This window comes from Oncorhynchus nerka, linkage group LG1, assembly GCF_034236695.1.
Source record: "Oncorhynchus nerka isolate Pitt River linkage group LG1, Oner_Uvic_2.0, whole genome shotgun sequence".
Classification (NCBI taxonomy): Eukaryota; Metazoa; Chordata; class Actinopteri; order Salmoniformes; family Salmonidae; genus Oncorhynchus; species Oncorhynchus nerka.
In genome coordinates, this window is record NC_088396.1 from 12706489 (window position 1) to 12727558 (window position 21070).

At 41.3% G+C, this 21070-nt stretch overlaps 1 protein-coding gene across 2 annotated transcripts in view; it reads left to right on the plus strand.

Annotated features, from left to right (window-relative positions):
• LOC115142026 (protein TANC1) overlaps nucleotides 1-21070 on the plus strand; it is a 192194-nt gene that overhangs the window by 18100 nt on the left and 153024 nt on the right. For both annotated transcript variants that reach the window (XM_065005125.1, XM_029681649.2), the window contains exon 2: nucleotides 14888-14980. In XM_065005125.1, the coding sequence (XP_064861197.1) occupies nucleotides 14920-14980 (61 nt within the window). In that variant the 5' untranslated portion in view covers nucleotides 14888-14919. The remainder of the gene's footprint in view (nucleotides 1-14887; nucleotides 14981-21070) is intronic.

The following is a 21070-nucleotide window of genomic DNA, read 5'->3' on the forward strand; positions in this document are numbered from 1 at the left end:
ACTAAGGGCAACCATGGCATCCGTGACAGGGACAGGCGTCCATCCATGGTGTATATGGCTTAGAAAAACTAGCTAGCTACATTTTAAGATGTTCCCTGACAGAAAGTCTTAATTTCAAGTTAAAGTGTGCTGTTAGCTGGCTAGCTAACGTTAGCCGGCTGGCTGGCTCGCTAGCTAACATTACATCTATGATCTTATTATTTGTCCCAGAACATGCAATGAAGCAGAAAAAAAGTAATTAAAAAATATTTGCCAAAATGCAATTAGCTGGAAAACACCCTTCTAAACAGCACACCTGATGCGAGCGGTCCCATATGTGACGGAGATAAAGGTCTCTGTTTGAAATTTAGAAAGAGGAGGAATCTAAAGATGCAACAACTAGCATGGGTTGCTAATTTGAGTAGGATTGTGCCTTTGGCTTCTGGACAACGAAAGAGAAACCTCTTCCATTTTTACAATATTTAGATCTATCTGGGCTTGGAGCATACAGTGTCTATGTGAATGTGAATTCCAACTCCCTATTTTTATTTGACTGGCAGTCCCTGGGAATCACTGTGATACATAGCTGTGGCTATGGCTCTGGGGATGGTGCTTGCTTTGTGGTGCCTCAGAATATTTTTTGAATATTGAGTGTCTGCCCCTCTATTCAGTGTGTGTCCACAAAGACCTGACAGCCACAGTAGGTCTTTGGCAACGCTGCTCTGATGGAGGCCCTTTTTAGGGGCTCTGCCTAAAGGAGATAATACCCCCAACTTAAACGCTATGGGTTGGTTGGTGGTCAACTCACTTATCAAAATGTGGGTTAGATAAATCTTGGTGCCTAGCCTTGTTCTATGATGCATCCATGTATGCTCTGTTCTGAAGTTTTTCTTAAAAGGTCACCATTATTTTCCTACCTAAAACGTATCGGCTTTTGATGTTGATTTTGTCCCTTTGTTCTTGTAAGAGGCACACGTTGATTTCATTAACTACTTAGGATCGTATGTCAGAGGGAGATCTAAGGACACAGAATAGCCTGTATCCTAACTCTTACTCTCTACCTTTAAGCCCAGGCAGTCTGACCTTTAGATAATAATAGAACTCTGCATGCCTCAGAAATCCATCCCCTTCAAAAGTTAGGCCGATTGGCAATCAAGCTTAGAGCAAAGTTAAGTATCTAGGAGTAGCATCCCCTCCATCAGTTAATGTTAGTGTGGATCCACCTGGCTCTGAGCTAGGCCACAGTACAAAGGAATGTGTGGAATACAGTGATTGTAAAAATGTGCAGCCCATTTTCTTCTGAGTGCCGGTCTTGTTGTAATCGCCAGCCGTGTCTAATGAGTTGATTGGATCAGTGTAATAAGAATCATGTGCGTTCGTATACATTCGTAATGTGCTTCTCTGAGACAATATCCTATTATTGTGCCATAACATAATCATAACATTGGAATGAGGCTAACTGAATTCATTACCTTGTCAATAGGCAATCTTTTGAAACATCTGAATAGCACTTGGCTGCACTAGTATGGACAACATAGCAAAGTTTATGAATAGCCTACTGCCAGTGCGATTTTTCCTCATTTCATGTACCACTATACCAAGTTCTCCATTAAATTATCAAAAGGGGGCATAGTCCCATGGAAATACAGTCTATACAGTGTCTTTGGAAAGTATTCAGACCCCTTGATATTTCCACATTGTGTTGCGTTTTTAAAATGTTATTTATTTAACCTTTATTTAGCTTGGCAAGTCAGTTAAGAACAAATTCTTATTTACAATGACGGCCTAGGAACAGTGGGTTAACTGCCTTGTTCAGGGACAGAACGACAGATTTTTACCTTGTCAGCTCGAGGATTCAATCTAGCAACCTTTCGTTTACTGGCCCAATGCTCTAACCACTAGGTGTAACAGCCTTATTCTAAAATGGATTAAATAAATAAAAATCCTCAGCAATCTAAACAGAATACCCCATAATGACAAAGTTAAAATAGGTTTTTAGAAATGTTTGCAAATGTATTAAAGTAAAAACAGAAATACATAAGTATTCAGACCCTTTTCTATTAGACTCAAAATTGATCATGGATCCATTGATCATTCTTGAGATGTTTTTACAACTTGATTGGAGTCCACCTGTGGTAAATTCCATTGATTAGACATTATTTGGAAAGGCACACACGTCTATATACGTTTTCATAACAATCGGAAATCGGTATTTTTGGGCGCCAATTTGCCGATTTTATTATTATTATTTTTATTTAAATATACCTTTATTTAACTAGGCAAGTCAGTTAAAGAATACATTCCTATTTTCAATGATGGCCTAGGAACGGTGGGTTAACTGCCTCGTTGTCATTTTCTGACCTTAGTTCCTTTGTTTTGTCTTTGTTTTACTATGGTCAGGGCGTGAGTTGGGGTGGGCAGTCTGTTTGTTTTTCTATGTTGGTTTTTGTGTTCGGCCTAGTATGGTTCTCAATCAGAGGCAGGTGTTGTTAGTTGTCTCTGATTGAGAATCATACTTAGGTAGCCTTTTTCCACCTGGGTTTCGTGGGTGTTTATTTTCTGTCTTTGTGTATGTCGCCAGACAGGACTGTTTTGGTTTTGGTTCGTTCACTTTATTGTTTTTGTATTTTCAGTGTTCAGTGTGATTCATTAAATATTTCATCATGAACACTTACCACGCTGCGTTTTGGTCCTCCGATCCTTCTCTCTACTCCTCCTCAGAAGAGATCGGTTACACATGTTCAAGGGGCAGAACGACAGATTTTCACCTTGTCAGCTCGGGGGATCCAATCTTGCAACCCTTACAGTTAACTAGTCCAACGCAATAACAACCTGCCTCTCTCTCATTGCACTCCACAAGGAGACTGCCTGTTACGCGAATGCAGTAAGCCAAGGTAAGTTGCTAGCTAGCATTAAACTTATCTTATAAAAAACAATCAATAATAATCACTAGTTAACTACACATGGTTGATGATATTACTAGATATTATCTAGCGTGTCCTGCATTGCATATAATCTGACTGAGCATACAAGTATCTAAGTATCTGACTGAGCGGTGGTAGGCAGAAGCAGGCGTGTAAACATACATTCAAACAGCATTTTGTGCGTTTTGCCAGCAGCTCTTTGTTGTGTGTCAAGCATTGCGCTGTTTATGACTTCAAGCCTATCAAGTCCCGAGATGAGGCTGGTGTAACCGAAGTGAAATGGCTAGCTAGTTAGCGCTCGCTAATGGCGTTTCAAACGTCACTCGCTCTGAGCCTTCTAGTAGTTGTTCCCCTTGCTCTGCATGGGTAACGCTGCTTCGATGGTGGCTGTTGTCGTTGTGTTGCTGGTTCGAGCCCAGGGAGGAGCGAGGAGAGGGACGGAAGCTATACTGTTACACTGGCAATACTAAAGTGCCTATAAGAACATCTAATAGTCAAAGGTTAATGAAATACAAATGGTATAGAGGGAAATAGTCCTAAAATTCCTATTAATAACTACAACCTAAAACTTCTTACCTGGGAATATTGAAGACTCATGTTAAAAGGAACCACCAGCTTTCATATGTTCTCATGTTCTGAGCAAGGAACTGAAACGTTCGCTTTCTTACATAGCACATATTGCACTTTTAGTTTCTTCTCCAACACTTTGTTTTTGCATTATTTAAACCAAATTGAACATGTTTCATTATTTACTTGAGGCTAAATTGATTTTATTGATGTATAATATTAAGTTAAAATAAGTGTTCATTCAGTGTTGTTGTAATTGTCATTATTACAAAATAATAATAATAATAAAATAAAAAATGTGTCCGTTTAAATCAGTATAGTTTTTTTGGTCCTCCAATAATCGGTATCGGCTTTGAAAAATCATAAATCGGTCGACCTCTAGTTTGAAGGAATTGTCCGTAGCGCTCCGAGACAGTATTGTGTCAAGGCATAGATCTGGGGAAGGGTTCCAAAACATTTCTGCAGCATTGATTGAAGGTACCCAAGAACAAAATTATTAAATGGAAGAAGTTTGGAACCACCAAGACTCTTCCTAGAGCTGGCCGCCCGGTCAAACTGAGCAATCGGGGGAGAAGGACCAAGAACCTGATTGTCACTCTGACAGAGCTCTGGAGTTCCTCTGTGGAGTTGGGAGAACCTTTCAGAAGGACAACCCTCTCTGCAGCTGAACGGAGCAAAGTACAGAGAGATCCTTGATGAAAACCTGCTCCAGAGCGCTAAGGACCTTAGACTGGGGCGAAAATTCACCTTCCAACAGGACAAGTACCCTAAGCACACAGCCAAGACAATACAGGAGTGGCTTCGGGACAAGTCTCTGAATGTCCTTGAGTGACCCAACCAGAGCCCGGATTTGAACCAGATCGAACATCTCTGGAGAGTCATGAAAATAGATGTGCAGCAACACTCCCCATCCAACTTGACAGAGCTTGAGAGGATCTGCAGAGAGAAATGGGAGAAACTCCCCAAATACAGCTGTGCCAAGCTTGTAGAGTCATAACCAAGAAGACTCGAGGCTGTCATGGCTGCCAAAGGTGCTTCAACAAAGTACTGACTAAAGCATCTGAATAGTTATGTAAATGTGATATTTCAGTTTTGGTTTTTAATATATATGCAAAATCTTCAAAAAATCTGTTTTTGCTTGTCATTATGGGGTATTGTGTGTAGATTGGTGAGGGGGAAAAAACGATTTAATCCATTTTAGAATAAGGCTGTAACGTAACAAAATGTGGAAAAATACAAAGGGTCTGAATACTTTCCCGAATGCACTGTAAGTCAACAGGTTACATACATAGGCCAAAGTAAATGTCATTAGAGAGTGACTACCGAACCAGTATTGAGTGTACACTGTGTGGGGTTAACAGCCAGAAGTCTGTTGGTTTGGCCCTTACAATATCAGGAAGGCATTCCTCATTTCCTTTTAGTTAAACTAGGGCTTGTTTATTGTTCCTGCAGAGATGATCAGTAAGCTCCCACACAGCAACAGGCCTAGAGGTTGGAGAAGGGAGGAAGGGAGGGAGTCCAGGCCCATAGAGATGGAAGGCAGGCATCCTCCATAATGTTCTCCCATTCTAGTGAAAGCTGCTGCTCCGAATCACACTGCACAATTTGGGACCAAGAGTAGTTTACCATAGCTGTGAATCACAACAGTAGAGCTACAATGCATTCGGAAAGTATCCAGACCCCTTCCCCTTTTCCATATTTTGTTACGTTACAGCCTTAATCTAAATTGAGTAAATTTTTCCCTCATCAATCTACACACTATACCCCATAATGAAAAAGAAAAAACTTTTTTTTGAAGAAAAAGAAACGTAAATATCACATTTACATAAGTATTCAGACCCTTTACTCAGTACTTTGAAGCACCTTTGGCAGCGATTACAGCCTTGAGAGCTTGCCTAACAGAGCTTGAGAGGATCTGCAGAGAAGAATGGGAGAAGCTACCCAAATACAGGTGTGCTTGTAGCGTCATACCTAAGAAAACTCAAGGCTTTAATCGTTGCCAAAGGTGCTTCAACAAAGTACTGAGTAAAGGGTCTGAATACTTATGTAAATAAGGTATTTCTATTATTTATTTTGAATACATTTGCTATAATAAAAAATTACTGTTTTCACTTTGTCATTATTGGGTATTGTGTGTAGATTGATGAGGGAAAAAAATATTTAATCCATTTCAGAATAAGGCTGTAATGTAATTTTTTTGGGAAAAGTTAAGGGGTCTGAATACTTTATGAATGCACGGTATATGGAACCCTGTCCCTTACTCCATTTGATGCTTTGTGTGTGGAAGGTGGTGGACTGTGTGATATAGCCTAAGCCTTAGAGGTTGGTATTAGGCATTTTAAACATGCCCTTCCTGTTCACAATTCTACAGCTGCACCATCGAGAGCATCCTGACCGGTTGCATTACCGCCTGGTATAGCAACTGTTCTGCATCCAACCGTAAGGCGCTACAGTGTGTATGGCCCGGTACATCACTGGGGCCAAGCTTCCAGCCACCCAGGACCTACAGTTGAAGTCGGAGTCATTTAAACTCGTTTTTCAAGCACCCCACAAATTTCTATACATTTTTATAGTTTTGGCATGACGGTTAGGACATCTACTTTGTGCATGACACAAGTAATTTTCCCAACAATTGTTTACAGACAGATTACTTCACTGTATCACAATTCCAGTGGGTCAGAAGTTTACATACACTAAGTTGACTGTGCCTTTAAACAGCGTGGAAAATTCCAGAAAATGATGTCATGGCTTTAGCATCTTCTGATAGGCTAATTGAGTGAGTTGTTGAGTTTATTTTATTTTTTACAGGGACAGTGCACATTAATCAATGTTTCAGTAAAAGTGCCGGTTTTAGCCAGCCGGCTCATTTCAACCGCAGTCCCTGGGCAGGTTATTAAAAACAATTACAATATAGACAATCATTTAGCAGTAAGCACACGCAGAGCAACATAGGACAAGCAACACATAGCATACAGACAGAGCAACAGAACAAAAAGCAGCAAGACAAAATTCATAAAAGCAACAAAATGTTTCCACAACTCACAAGCCACAGAGAACAGACAACATGGAAAGCGGCAATACACAGTTAGGGATTATGTTCACAAATCTGATTGACCTTTAGCCATGTCTTCATGCATTGACATCATTTGAGTCAATTGGAGGTGTACCTGTGGATGTATTTCAAGGCCTTCCTTCAAACTCAGTGCCTGTTTTCTTGACACCAGAGGAAAATCAAAAGAAATCAGCCAAGGCCGCAGAAAAAATGTGTACAGTAAAATGAGTCCTATATCGACATAACCTGAAAGGCCGCTCAGCAAGGAAGAAGCCACTGCTCCAAAACCGCCATAAAAAAGCCGGACTACGGTTTGCAACTGCACATGGGGACAAAGATCGTACTTTTTGGAGAAATGTCCTCTGGTTTGATGAAACAAAAATGGAACTGTTTGGCCATAATGACCATCGTTATGTTTGGAGGAAAAAGGGGAATGCTTGCAAGCCGAAGAACACCATCCCAACCGTGAAGCACGGGGGTGGCAGCATCATGTTGTGGGGGTGCTTTGCTGCAGGAGGGACTGGTGCACTTCACAAAATAGATGGCATCATGAGGAAGGACAATTATGTGGATATATTGAAGCAACATCTCAAGACATCAGTCAGGAAGTTAAAGCTTGGTCGCAAATGGGTCTTCCAAATGGACAATGACCCCAAGCATCCTTCCGAAGTTGTTGCAAAATGGCTTAACAAAGTCAAGGTATTGGAGTGGCCATCACAAAGCCCTGACCTCAATCCAATAGAACATTTGTGGGCAGAACTGAAAAAGTGTGTGCGAGCAGGAGGCCTAAAAACCTGACTCAGTTACACCAGCTCTGTCAGGAGGAATGGGCCAAAACGTTTGACCCAAGTTAAACAATTTAAAGGCAATGCTACCAAATACTAATTGAGTGTATGTAAACTTCTGACCCACTGGGATGTGATGACAGAAATAAAAGCTGAAATAAATTATTCTCTCTACTATTATTCTGACATGTCACATTCTTAAAATAAAGTGGTGATCCTAACTGACCTAAGACAGGGAATTTTTACTCGGATTAAATGTCAAGAATTGTGAAAAACTGAGTTTAAATGTATTTGGCAAATGTAAAAAAATTGAAAAATGGTCAAAGACTCCGGTCACCCAATTCATAGACTGTTCTCTCTGCTACCGCATGGCAAGCAGTGCCGGAGCACCAGGTCTAGGTCCATAAGTCTCCTTAACAGCTTCTATCCCCAAACCATAAGACTGCTGAACAATTAGTCAAATGGCCACCCAGAATATTTACATTGACATACCCCCCCCCCCAACTTTGTTTTTACACTGCTGCTGCTGCTGTTTGTTATCTATGCGTAGTCACTTTACCCCCACCTACATGACCTCTATTAACCTGTAGCCCCGCACATTGACTCGGTACCATAACCCCTTGTATATAGCCTCGTTATTGTTATTTTATTGTATTACTTTTTATAAAAAATTGTACTTTAGTTTATTTAGTAAATATTTTCTTAACTCTATTTCTTGAACTGCATTGTTGGTTAAGGGCTTGTAAGTAAGCATTTCACAGTAAGGCCTACGCCTATTGTATTCGGAGTGCATGTGACAAAAACATTTGATTTGATCAGAACAGATAGTTGAAATCTGATCACTTTGATTTAGTAATCTAATTTGGTGGATGGTTTTATTTGATATGTTTAGTGTGGACACTGAAGGCAGCTCCCCGCACCTCTCTGATTCAGAGGGGTTGGGTTAAATGTGGAAGACACATTTCATTTGAATACATTCAGTTGGACAACTGACTATGTATCCCCCTTTCCCTTTCCTTGAGAGTGGTGTCACGGACAGGTCGGGATTTGAATAATCAACCTTTCGTGGACTGGCCCAATGCTTGAACCACAAGCATTGGGCCAGTCTGCCCTAAACATGGGTAACGCACCAGGAATAATGACCTAGCTAGAGAAAGCGGTCTGTGGATAGTCAGCACACAGACAGACATGGAAACAGATCTGTCTGAAAAAGTGTGACTCTGCAAAGTGCCCCAATACATCAGGATGACTGTAGTCCTTTTGTGACGAATCTCCTGACTGAAGCACTAATCCACTCTTTTGTAGCACCATTATTAGTGGTCTTCCTGTCTTGCAAAAGGGGGATAGAAATGCCACAAGTTAACAATTGCTGAACATTGCAGAGGACCTACCATAGGACTGAGTGGAATGTTTCCCATTCTCTCTCTCTGACTATCTATCTGTCTTTGTGAATTATGGATTAAGTCGTCAAAGCACAGTTGTCGGCACTTACACGCCTTATCTCAGCTCACTGGTCACCATAGCAGCACCCACTCATAGCACGCGCTCCAGCAGGTATATATCACTGGTCACCCCCAAAGCCAATTCCTCCTTTGGTCGTCTTTCCTTCCAGTTCTCTGCTGCCCATGACTGGAACGAATTGCAAAAATCTCTGAAGCTGGAGACTCACATCTCCCTCACTAGCTTTAAGCACCAGCTGTCAGAGTATTTTACAGATCACTGCACCTGTACTTAGCCTATCTGTAAACAGCCCATCAGACTTTTTGTTTTATTTTGTTTCACTGTATTATTGACTGTATGTTTTGTTTATTCCATGTGGAACTCTGTGTTGTTGTATGTGTCGAATTGCTACGCTTTATCTTGGCCAGGTCGCAGTTGCAAATGAGAACTTGTTCTCAACTAGCCTACCTGGTTAAATAAAGGTGAAATATATATATTTTTTAAAACATGCACAAATGCGATTATTGTGGATAGTCAGGTTAATATGATAGTTCAGTTAAAACGTTTACATTCTTTGCAAGAAGAACGATTTCCCTAATAAGCCTATTTTCATGGACACATCTGAAATCAGGCTACGATGGGACGTTCTACCACAGTGACCATGTTAAATTTTGTTACTTGGCCTTCTGCCATAATCAGTTCAATATTGAATTATTAGTGTATATGTCAACGTCCTCAATGTGTTGACAGTTGACAGTTCACTGAGGCTCTCCTATGTGCCACTATCTAGGTTTCAAGATTAGACTTCTGATGTTTGATGAAGAAACATCTTTAGTAGATGCAGGCTTTGTCTTTGTTCACATACACTGAGTATACCACACATTAAGAACACCTTCCTAATATTGAGATGCACCCCCCCTCCTTTTGCCCTCAGAACAGCTTCAATTTGTCAAAGTATGGACTCCAGAAGGTATCGAAAGCATTCCACAGTGATGCTGGCTCATGTTGACTCCAATGCTTCCCACAGTTTGTCAAATTGGCTGGATGTCCTTTGGGTGGTGGACCGTTCTTGATACACACGGAAACTTTTGAGCGTGAAAACCCCGGCAGCGTTACAGTTCTTGACACAAACCGGTGCACCTGGTACCTACTACCATACTCCGTTCAAAGGCACTTAAATATTTTGTCTTGCCCATTCACCCTCTGAATAATACATATACACAGTCCATGTCTCAATTGTCTCAAAGTTTAAAAATCCTTCTTTTACCTGTCTCCTCCCCTTCATCTCGGGGGCTCCCGAGTGGCTCAGTGGTCTAGGTGCTTGAGGTGTCACTACAGACACTAGAGGTTGACTGATTAATCGACATGGCTGATTAACCTGTTGCTTCTACTCGGGACGCTTGCGTCCCAACTAGAGCTCTGGAAATGCAAATGCGCTACGCTAAATGCTAATAGTATTAGTTAAAACTCAAAAGTTCATTAAAATACACATGCAGGGTATCGAATTAAAGCTACACTCGTTGTGAATCCAGGCAACAAGTCAGATTTTTAAAATGCTTTTCGGCGAAAGCATGAGAAGCTATTATCTGATAGCATGCAACACCCCAAAAGACCCACAGGGGACGTAAACAAAATAATTAGCATTTCGGCGTTACACAAACCGCAAAATAAAATAGAAAACATTCATTACCTTTCACCATCTTCTTTGTTGGCACTCCTAGATGTCCCATAAACACTATTTGGGTCTTTATTTCGATTAAATCGGTCCATATAAAGCCTAGATATCGTTATATGTAGACTGTGTGATAAACGAAAAAACATCGTTTCAAAACGTAACGTCATTTTTTAAAATTCAAAAAGTCGACGATAAACTTTCACAAAACACTTCGAAATACGTTTGTAATGCAATTTTAGGTATTAGTAAACGTTAATAGCGATAAAATTCATCAGGAGGCGATGTAAAGATCATTAGCTGTCCGTCTGGAAAAATGTCCGGCTAGAAACTCAACGAAAATATCCGGTCCTAGACCGGAGGAGATACGGTGTCCTGTATGTGTTTGACCAAGAAAAAACTCGAAGGGAAATGACAAGACTCTAGACACCGTGTGGAAGCTGTAGGTACTGCAACCTCAGTCAATTAATTGTGGTTCACGTTTATCAATGGGTTCAAGTAGCGCATGGATATATTTTCCCATTTTCAGTGATCAGTTTTTCCTGTGCTTTTCGATGTAAATGCCGTTCTGGTAAAGCCACAGCAGTGATTTAACCAGTTTTTTAAACGTCTGAGTGTTTTCTATCCACACAGACTAAGCAAATGCATAAACTATATTCCTGGCATGAGTAGCAGGGCGCTGAAATGTTGCGCGATTTTTAACAGAATGTTCAAAAAAGTAGAGGGTCGACTTAAGAGGTTAATTAGGGCCGATTTCAAGTTTTGATAACAATCGGTAATTGGCATTTTTGGATGCCGATTATGGCCAATTACATTGCACTCCACGAGGAGACTGCATGGCAGGCTTACCACCTGTTACGTGAGTGCAGCAAGGAGCCAAGGTAAGTTGTTAGCTAGCATTAAACTTATCTTATAAAAACAAATCAATCTTAACATAATCACTAGTTAACTACACATGGTTGATGATATTACTAATTTATCTAGCTTGTCCTGCATTGAAAATAATCAATGCGGTGCCTGTTAATTTATCATCGAATCAGTCTACTTCGCCAAACGGTGAAGATTTAACTAAACGCATTTGCGTGAAAAAAATCGCTGTCGTTGCACCAGTGTACCTAACCATGCCTTTCTTAAAATCAATACTCAAGTATATATTTTTTAAATTGCATATTTCATTAAAATAAATTCATGTTAGCAGGCAATATTAACTAGGGAAATCGTGTCACTTCTCTTGCGTTCTGTGCAAGCAGAGTCAGGGTACATGCAGCAGTTTGGGCCGCCTGGCTCGTTCCGAACTGTGTGAAGACCATTTCTTCCTAACAAAGATCGTAATTAATTTGCCAGAATTTTACATAATTATGACATAACATTGAAAGTTTTGCAATGTAACAGCAATATTTAGACTTAGGGATGCCACCCGTTCGATAAAATACGGAACGGTTCCGTATTTCACTGAAAGAATAAACGTTTTGTTTTCGAAATTATAGTTTCCGCATTTGACCATATTAATGACCTGCGGCTCGTATTTCTGTGTGTTTTATTATATTATAATTATGTCTATGATTTGATATATGATTTGACTGAGCGGTGGTAGGCAGCAGCAGGCTCGTAAGCATTCATTCAAACAGCACTTTCCTGCGTTTGCCAGCAGCTCTTCATAATGCTTGAAGCACTGCTCTGCTTATGACTTCAAGCCTCTCAACTCCCAAGATTTGCCTGGCAATACTATGGTGCCTATAAGAACATCCAATAGTTAAAGGTTAATGAAATACAAATGGTATAGAGAGAAATAGTCCTTTAATACCTATAATAACTACAACCTAAAACTTCTTAACTGGGAATATTGAAGACTCATGTTTAAAGGAACCACCAGCTTTCATATGTTCTCATGTTCTGAGTAAGGAACTTAAATGTTAGCTTTTTTACATGGCACATATTGCACTTTTACTTTCTCCTCCAACACTTTGTTTTTGCATTATTTAAACCAAATTGAACACATTTCATTATTTATTTGAGGCTAAATAGATTATTTATGTCTTATATTAAGTTAAAATAAAAGTGTTCATTCAGTATTGTTGTAATTGTCATCATTACAAATATATATATAAAAATCGTCCGATTAATCGGTATCAGCTTTTTTTTGGGTCCTCCAATAATCGGTATCGGTGTTGAAAAATCATAATCGGTCCACCTCTAACAGACACCCTGGTTCAAATCTAGGCTGTATCACAACCGGCCGTGATTGGGAGTCCCAGCGTGATCTGGGTTTGGCCGTTGTAGGCCGTCATTGTAAATACGAATTTGTTCTTAACTGACTTGCCTAGTTAAATGAAGGTTACAATTTAAAAAATCTATACTGATTGCAGTGGATTTAACAAGTGACATCAATAAGGGATCATACACTCTTCGGATGTCCCCATTGGAGAACCCTTGAAGAACCCTTTTTGGTTTCAGCTAGAACCCTTTTGGGTTCCATGTAGAACCCTTTCTACAGAGGGTTTTACATAGAACCCAAAAGGATTCTACCTGGATTCAAAAAGAGTTCTCCTCTGGGGACAGCTGAAGAAACCCTTTGGAACTCTTTTTTTCTAAAAGTGTAGCTTTCACCTGGAAAGAGCAGGTGTCATGGAAAGAGCAGGTGTTCTTAATGTTTTGTATACTCAGTGTATATGCCTAAACACATTACTGAACTTGAATAGAGTTCTAGAACTAGAGCTCTAGAGTCCTAACTGGAATAGAACTTTAGAGAAAGTGTTTTTTAATACGGTACAGATATATTTAGGCCCGCTACATTATTTTCAGATCCACTGTGAACAGGTTTAGCTCTGGGCAGGTGAATGAAATGTCCCTAATGTAATCACAGCAGGAGATATTTTCTAATGGCCTGTCTTGTAACATGGCATAAGCTGTTTTGCCAGACTGGGAGGTGGAGACTAGGGTTTTGTCCCAATTGTCACCCTATTCCCTATTTAGTGCACTTCTATTGACCAGGGCCCACATGGTATAGGGTGCCATTTGGGACACAGTAGATTACAGCTGTCACTTTCATTTCAAGAGCCCATGTGCTTCTCAAGTTGTTTATGGTGCTGGGTGTGAGTTGGATGGGGGTGGTACGATTGTCTCCAAACAGGATGTGGTTAGCACTGACCTTCCTGTGCATTACTCTGGGTGGGGTCTAGCTTGTGAGTGATGGACCTTTATTAGTAACCAAGAGTCATGAATGTGTGTTTGAAGGCGAGTGTGCGCTCCCCTTGGCATCACCAATCCTTTGTCTCTGGTATTGGTGTTCTGGCCCTGTCCATTTTGTTCGTCTAGACAGATTTAAGCAAATCCCAGTTTATGCCTACCCAATATGATTTCAGATAGACAATGCAGTCCCATTGTGCCCTGGGAAAAAATATTGAATGAAAAGGATGATTTATTATGTCTGTTGTGAAGGACCCGAGGAAGAGTAGGCCTAGCTGTAGCTTCAGTAACAGCTAATGGGGATCCTAATAAAAAAACGAGATACTCATCCACCCCATCAATCAGTCAAAAGAGGGCCAGTGCACACACCAGAGGGCTTGGATCAAAGCTTCTTGGTAGACCTCTCCATGCTAATGAAAAACAATAGTTTTTTCCTCCAAAGCTCCAGGAGCCAGTGGAGATCTTAGTGGAGCTTACAAACTCCAAACTAGTTAACTAAGGGCCCACATTCTGGGTCCTTGTAGCCTGTGTCCCATGTGCGAAAAGACACCCTTAATTGGCAGGGCCTCCGTTCCCTGTCTCCATGGTGAATAATGAGCTGGTTCTATAAGTAGAGTGCCAAATTCAGCACCATGTATTCAGCTATTAGGAAGTGAAGAGTGAAGGAAAGCAATTTCTGTGTTGACAATAATCATGGTTGCTAATAGTTTGGGCTCTAATTTGGGCTGCAGTGCACTGTGTATCAGGTGAGAAAAAGGCCAACCAGAAAATGGCCAACCAGAACAGTAGGCTAACATTCCTGTTAGTTACCCAGTAATAGATGTTTGTATAGCATAACAAAAATGCAACTCACCAAGGCCTTTTTACCTAGCTAAATTAGGTCTAATTCAAGTTACCAGCATATGTGCCTCTTAACTCAAGATTCTAAAGAGTCAGCAAATATCCAAGCTTTAGAAATATTGTGAAAAGTGAGTGTGAAGGCCCAAGTTCAGCCACGTAGCATCAATTAGATGTGGAATGTGGAGAATCTGACAGATTGTTTTCCTGCATAGCAAGAGAGCAGACCTTGTCCGTTCTGTTTAAATATTAGAGCATTCTTTCCCTGGCCGGCCCTCTAGAGATGACCTGCCGGCTTGGGAACGCTGTGGGAAAACTCCCAGCGGAGTGTCAGGAGAGGAGGGTATGAAATGCGGGTTGCGTTATCGTCAGCCTGTAAATATTCTGTTGACTCGCGCACTCACTCTCTGCCTGTCCTGCTCTTGAAATGGTTGTGTTTTTGCAGGGGGAGAGTGAGAGGATTCCAAGAATCGGATCATGTTCAAGGCAGTGCTGAAGAAGAACAGAGACGGAGGGAAGGGGAGCAAGAAGGAGCCAGGTATGTGGAGTATGGCTGACTGCTGCAAGGTCACTTTGACCATTGTGCAACAACATGTTACCCTCAGACTGCCTTACTTCACACACAAACCTGCCGCAAATTGTCTCCATTATTTATATGTTTTTATGGTCATCTATTAATTGTTTAGTCCTACTTTTTTATACAGAATGACAATGGATGTAAATGGAAGTTCGCTGGCGATATACAAAGGGTTTATCATAATAGGCTTACTGTACAATTAGATTTAAAAAACAGATACAAATACTCCTTATGGAACAGCGGGGACTGTGAAGCAACGCAAGCATAGGCACATACACACACACACACAATAACATATGCACTATACACACACGTACATTTGTGTTGTAGATATGTGGTTCTAGAGTAGGGGCCTGAGGGCACGCACTTATTAACGTGTTGTGAAATCTGTTGTGAATGTATTGTAATGTTTTTAAAGTTGTATACCTGCCTTACCTTAATTCTGCTGGATCCCACACAGTAAAAATAAAAGTGTTAATTTAACTCCTATAGAGTTGAATTCAACACTGTTTCAGATAACATTTGGTCTCAGTCTACATTGTGTTAAAGTTACTCTACAGGTAGTGTCACATTTTCAGAGTTAATTTGACTCCAAATGGTGTTAAAATTCCTCTGAATTGAGTTGAATTTACACTGCAATGACTGCATAATTTTACACTCCGATTGTCACGTTCGCCATAACGAGGAGACCAAGGCGCAGCGTGATATGAATACATTCTTCTTTATTTAAACGAAGAACACTAAACAAACGTGCCGCTATAACACGAGTGCTGACATGCAACTACACATAGACAATAACCCACAAAACCAAAATGGAAAATGCCAACCTAAATAGGACCCCCAATCAGCTGTCTCTGATTGGGAACCAATTCAGGCCACCATAGACCTACATTTACCTAGACAATGCCGTAACCCCATAGAATTACAAAATACCCTAGACAAGACAAAAACACACATACCACCCTCGTCACACCCTGACCTAACCAAAATAATTTAAAAAACAAAGATGGGGGGATCACGTGATCCTTGAACGAGATGGCCGCATGAACTAAGAGCTCCGCACAAGTAGTTTCCAATTCCTAATCTTACCTGCACTCCAAGTTCAAACTCATTTAGCTTTAGTAAGAAAAATTAATGGCGGCTACAAAAGGCGACACTACAGGTGACATTTTTACCCGGACTCGAGTATTAGCGACGGAAAAAGCCTCCAAGAAGAAGCTAGCTTCAGAAAAAACTAGCGCCATTAGCCAGGAGCAAGAGAACCCACTCCCCCCCGAGGCACAACGAATGCCAACCTCGCACTCTGTCGAAGACATCCTTTCTGAGTTGAGATCCCAACGTACAGAACTAAACACTAAATTAGATGCCATTAACTCTCAGCTCAGTGCGATACGGGGCAAGGTGACAATCCTGGAAAACGCTTTGCCTGACATCAACAACAAGATAACCATAAACGCGGGGCGCCTGGACGAGGCAGAGGGGCGAATCCTATCCATGGAAAACTTATTGACAGATGCCATGGAAACAATAGCATATGCTAAAAAGAAAATCGAGCATCTGGAAGAGAAAACAGAGGACCTGGAAAACAGGGGGCGAAGGAATAATTGTGTTCTATTCAATCTGGGCGAAAAAGAAGAGGGAAACATGCCACTGATCCGCTACCTACAAGACAAACTTCCCGAGTGGCTCCACATGTCCACCGACAGGCCCATAGAACTCGAGAGAGCTCACCGAGCACTGAGGCCCCCACCAGCAGCCAGACAACCACCGCGCCCAATCACCATACGTTTCCTGAGATTCACCGACAAGGAACGAGTCCTACAGGCGGCGAAAAACAACACCATCACAGTGGGAAACGCCAAACTCGCTTTACACCAGGACCTGTCAGCTGGAATACGCCGAAAGCGCCGAGAATTTGACGAAGTGAAGAAATACTCCATTGACCGAGGCATCGTCAGGGGATTCAAATACCCAAACGAGCTCAGGATTCTCCACCAAGGAGCCTTGCGACACTTCAAAACTCCCGAAGAGGCAAAACGTTTTTTGAAAGACAATCCTGGCCAATGAGAAACAGACCAATGACTAAATGCGATTAATGCCATTACTAAAGGAGGTAAGATGACATATAGCCGATATCCAGAGACCCACCCCCTAAATGTCATTATAGCCGTCCAATTTATATTTATTTTCCTTTTACTGAGAGGGATGGGCTGTATAGCCTAACCTAGGCCTACTAATGTTTCAGACTACTTTTATTTCCCTGTCTTTTTGTTGCTATTATTACTTGGGGTTCCCTATGTCCCTTGGGGGAGGTATATGTAGGCTGGGCTATTGATTTTATTTTTCTCCCCTCTTTTACTGTGGTCTGGACGAGGGCAACTGTGTCATTTACTCAATGCGGGGTGGAGAGGATGAGGCATTTATTTGGTGGGGAGAGGGAGACGTTGTGCGTTGCTAACTGTTCCCGGTTTTTGTTTTATTCGGAACACAGAATTGAGACTGGGGGGTAATAGATCCAACGGGATGTGTCGAGTTGTTTGGGAACTCGGCTGGGGTGTTCAGAGATGATTATTTTATGTACACCATTTATTTTCCTTTTATGTGAACGCAGCTGTAACTACTATCCACTTTTACCCAGCGATGACTTGCACTAAAGTTCGATTACTGCTCGATGACGATGACTAGTACCTTAAATCTATTGATATGGAACTGCCATGGTCTAGGGCATGCAATAAAACGAAAGAAAATACTATGTGCTCTAAAAAAGGAAAAAGCAGACATCGCGCTATTACAAGAGACACACCTCTGTGATGCTGAACATGCCAAACTCCGCAGAGCTTGGGTGGGACAGGTGTATTTCTCATCTTTCAAATCAAACAGTAGAGGCACAGCCATACTTATCCATAAAAATGTTCCATTCATAATTGACAAAAACATATCTGATCCGGAGGGGAGATTTATTTTGATAACTGGGTCACTATATGGTCAACCAATTACTATATTAAACATATACGCCCCTAACACAGATACTCCTGCCTTCATGTAAAAAATTATAACCCTGTTCAATGAGCATTGTGTCTCCTTTGGCGTGGTGGCCGGAGATTTTAATTGTACCCTTAACCCAACCCTAGACAAATCATCTCAAGTCCCCACCACAAATCCTAGATCTGCAAAGATGTTGAACTCTCTTACTAAAGAGATGGGACTGATAGATATCTGGAGAGAGACTAATAGCTCATCTATGGACTATACATACTACTCTAATGTCCATAACACCTACTCCCGTATAGATTACATTTTTATCCCAAAGAGTTTCATAAATTCAGCCACTTGTACAATCGGACCCATAGCACTTTCAGATCACGCCTTTGTCCACCTCCGCTTTGACCTCTGCAAAAACATCCCGAGGTCAAAGAGCTGGAAATTCAACACCTCCATGCTATCAAATGACGTGTTCCATACATTGGTAACTACATGGATAGACAACTACACACAAGACAATAAAGATTCTCCTGTTTCTCCGGCCACAATGTGGGACGCTGCTAAAGCCACACTAAGAGGTCATCTAATCGCATATGCTTCTTCTAAGAAAAAAGCAATGGAAGCACACAGGCTAGATCTTGAGAGGGAGCTGGAATGCTGTGAAAAAATACATAAACAATCCCTAGACAGCACCTCCTGGAGTCATCTTAAAGCAGCCAAAGCCAAAGCCAGGACTACACTCGGGAGATAAAAAAAATGGTTTTCTTTACTAAACAGAAATACCATGAGTATAGCAATAGGCCCAGTAGATTGCTTTGCTTACCAATTAATAAAGGAGCAGTCAGAGCATACAATCATGGCTATCCGAACAGCAGAGGACGAGGTCACATATGACCCAAAAAAGATCAATTTAACTTTTCATGATTTTTACTGCAAACTATATACCTCTGAGAGAAAACACACGGAGGCAGAACTCCACTCTTTCCTAGAGGGAATCTCGCTACCTAAACTATCAGAGACCGACCAAGAAGATCTCAACTCCCCCTTCACTCCTGAGGAGATCCTGGAGGCAATTACCTCCATGCCACCTAATAAGTCCCCAGGCCCAGATGGATTCCACAGAGAGTTCTACAAAGCTTTTTGGCCCCAGCTCAGCCCTATCTTCATGCCAATGCTGGAGGATTTTTGCAAAAACGGAGTTCTCCCAGACTCAATGCACACAGCTCGCATTACAGTGTTGCTGAAAAAGGACAAGGACCCCCTATCCTGCTCGTCCTTCCGGCCCATAAGCTTGTTGGATTTCGACTATAAAATAATTACCAAATTGCTCGCCAAAAGACTAAACACTCTTCTTCCCAAAATAATAAAAGCGGACCAAACCGGATTTATTAGAGACAGATACTCTTCTGATAACATTCGCCGTCTTTTTGATATTATTGATCAAGTAAACGCACAGAAGACCCCTGTCCTGCTGGCTTCACTGGATGCCGAGAAGGCGTTTGACAGGATGGAGTGGAGCTTTCTGTTTTCAGTTTTAGAAAAGTTCAATATGGGCCCAAATTTTATTAAATGGATCAAATCACTATACTCTCATCCAAATGCCATGGTGACTACCAATGTACTGAACCCTGACAGATTCCCTCTGGAACGGGGCATAAGACAAGGGTGCTCGCTGTCCCCGCTGCTCTACTTGTTGGGGGCGGAGCCTCTGGCAGAGCTGATAAGGAGCAATCGAAGTATTATGGGTGTTTCTGCAGGCGGCCTGCAGCACAAGATTTCGCTTTACGCAGATGATGTCTTGCTCTACATCCAACCCTAAGACATCCCTCCCTCTCATTTTAGACACAATTGCTCAGTATGGCAAGTTTTCAGGTTATAAGATCAATTTGAACAAATCCACTGTCTGCCCTCTCAATATTACACTCATCAGCTCTATGAAGACACTTTGTCCTTTCCAATGGAAAACACAGGGGTTTCAATACCTCGGGATCTTCATAACACCAGATCTGAATAGCCTTTTTAAGGAAAATTATCTTCCACTCCTGGATCGAATCAAGAACGATCTCCAAACCTGGATCTCCCTCCCAATTAGCTTAGTAGGAAGAATTAATGTAATCCGTATGAACGTCCTCCCTAGACTGAACTACTTATTTCAGATGCTCCCATGCTATCTCCCAGTTTCCTTCTTCAAAACAACTAACCAAAGCATCACCAAATTTATATGGGGCAATAAAAAACCTAGGATCAAGTTTTCCACTCTATCGAAACCTGAATCTAAGGGTGGTCTTGCACTTCCCTCCCTTCAATTGTACTACTGGTCTGCCCAAATCCGCAACATGCTAACATGGATCACAAACAGACAAGAGTCAACATGGATTCAGATAGAAGCCCAATCCTGTGGTCCATTGCCCTTAAGCTCAATTATATTCATTAATAACTTTAGTGAAGTGGGCAACATAGCCAAAACCTTTGTGATTTACAGCACCCTACTAGCGTGGAGGGACTGTAAGAAATACCTGGGCATTTCCTCCCAAATATGTTCTCACTCGCCTATAGTAGGCAACCCAGACTTGCCAAAAGCCCTGAGGGATGCCAACTTTAATCTTTGGCATACTCTAGGAATCAGGACCTTTTCAGACCTATTTCATCAGAAAACCACTACACTGAAATCCTTTCAAGAGCTCTGCAGTGAATTCGATGTGCCAAGATCCCATTTAAAAAAAAAATATCTTCAAATTAGACATGTAATTTCCTCATTTACCTCCAAGAGGAGGTTTAGAACTCAGTTGAATGAAGTTGAAACCCTTCTTGTCACAGCACAATCCATTAAAGGCAAAATATCTTACATCTATAGACTCCTTTCTGAGAAAGGAAGCTCCTCCTTTACTCCTTTGAAAATAATCTGGGAAAAGTACCTTGGTCTGACTATCAGTGATGAGTTATGGGCGGAGGTTTGCGACAGGGTATACTGCTCCTCTACCAGTGTAAAAATGAAATAATCTAATTACAAATTTTTGTACAAATTTTATTATACTCCTTTGAGACTCCATAGAATGAAAACAGATATGT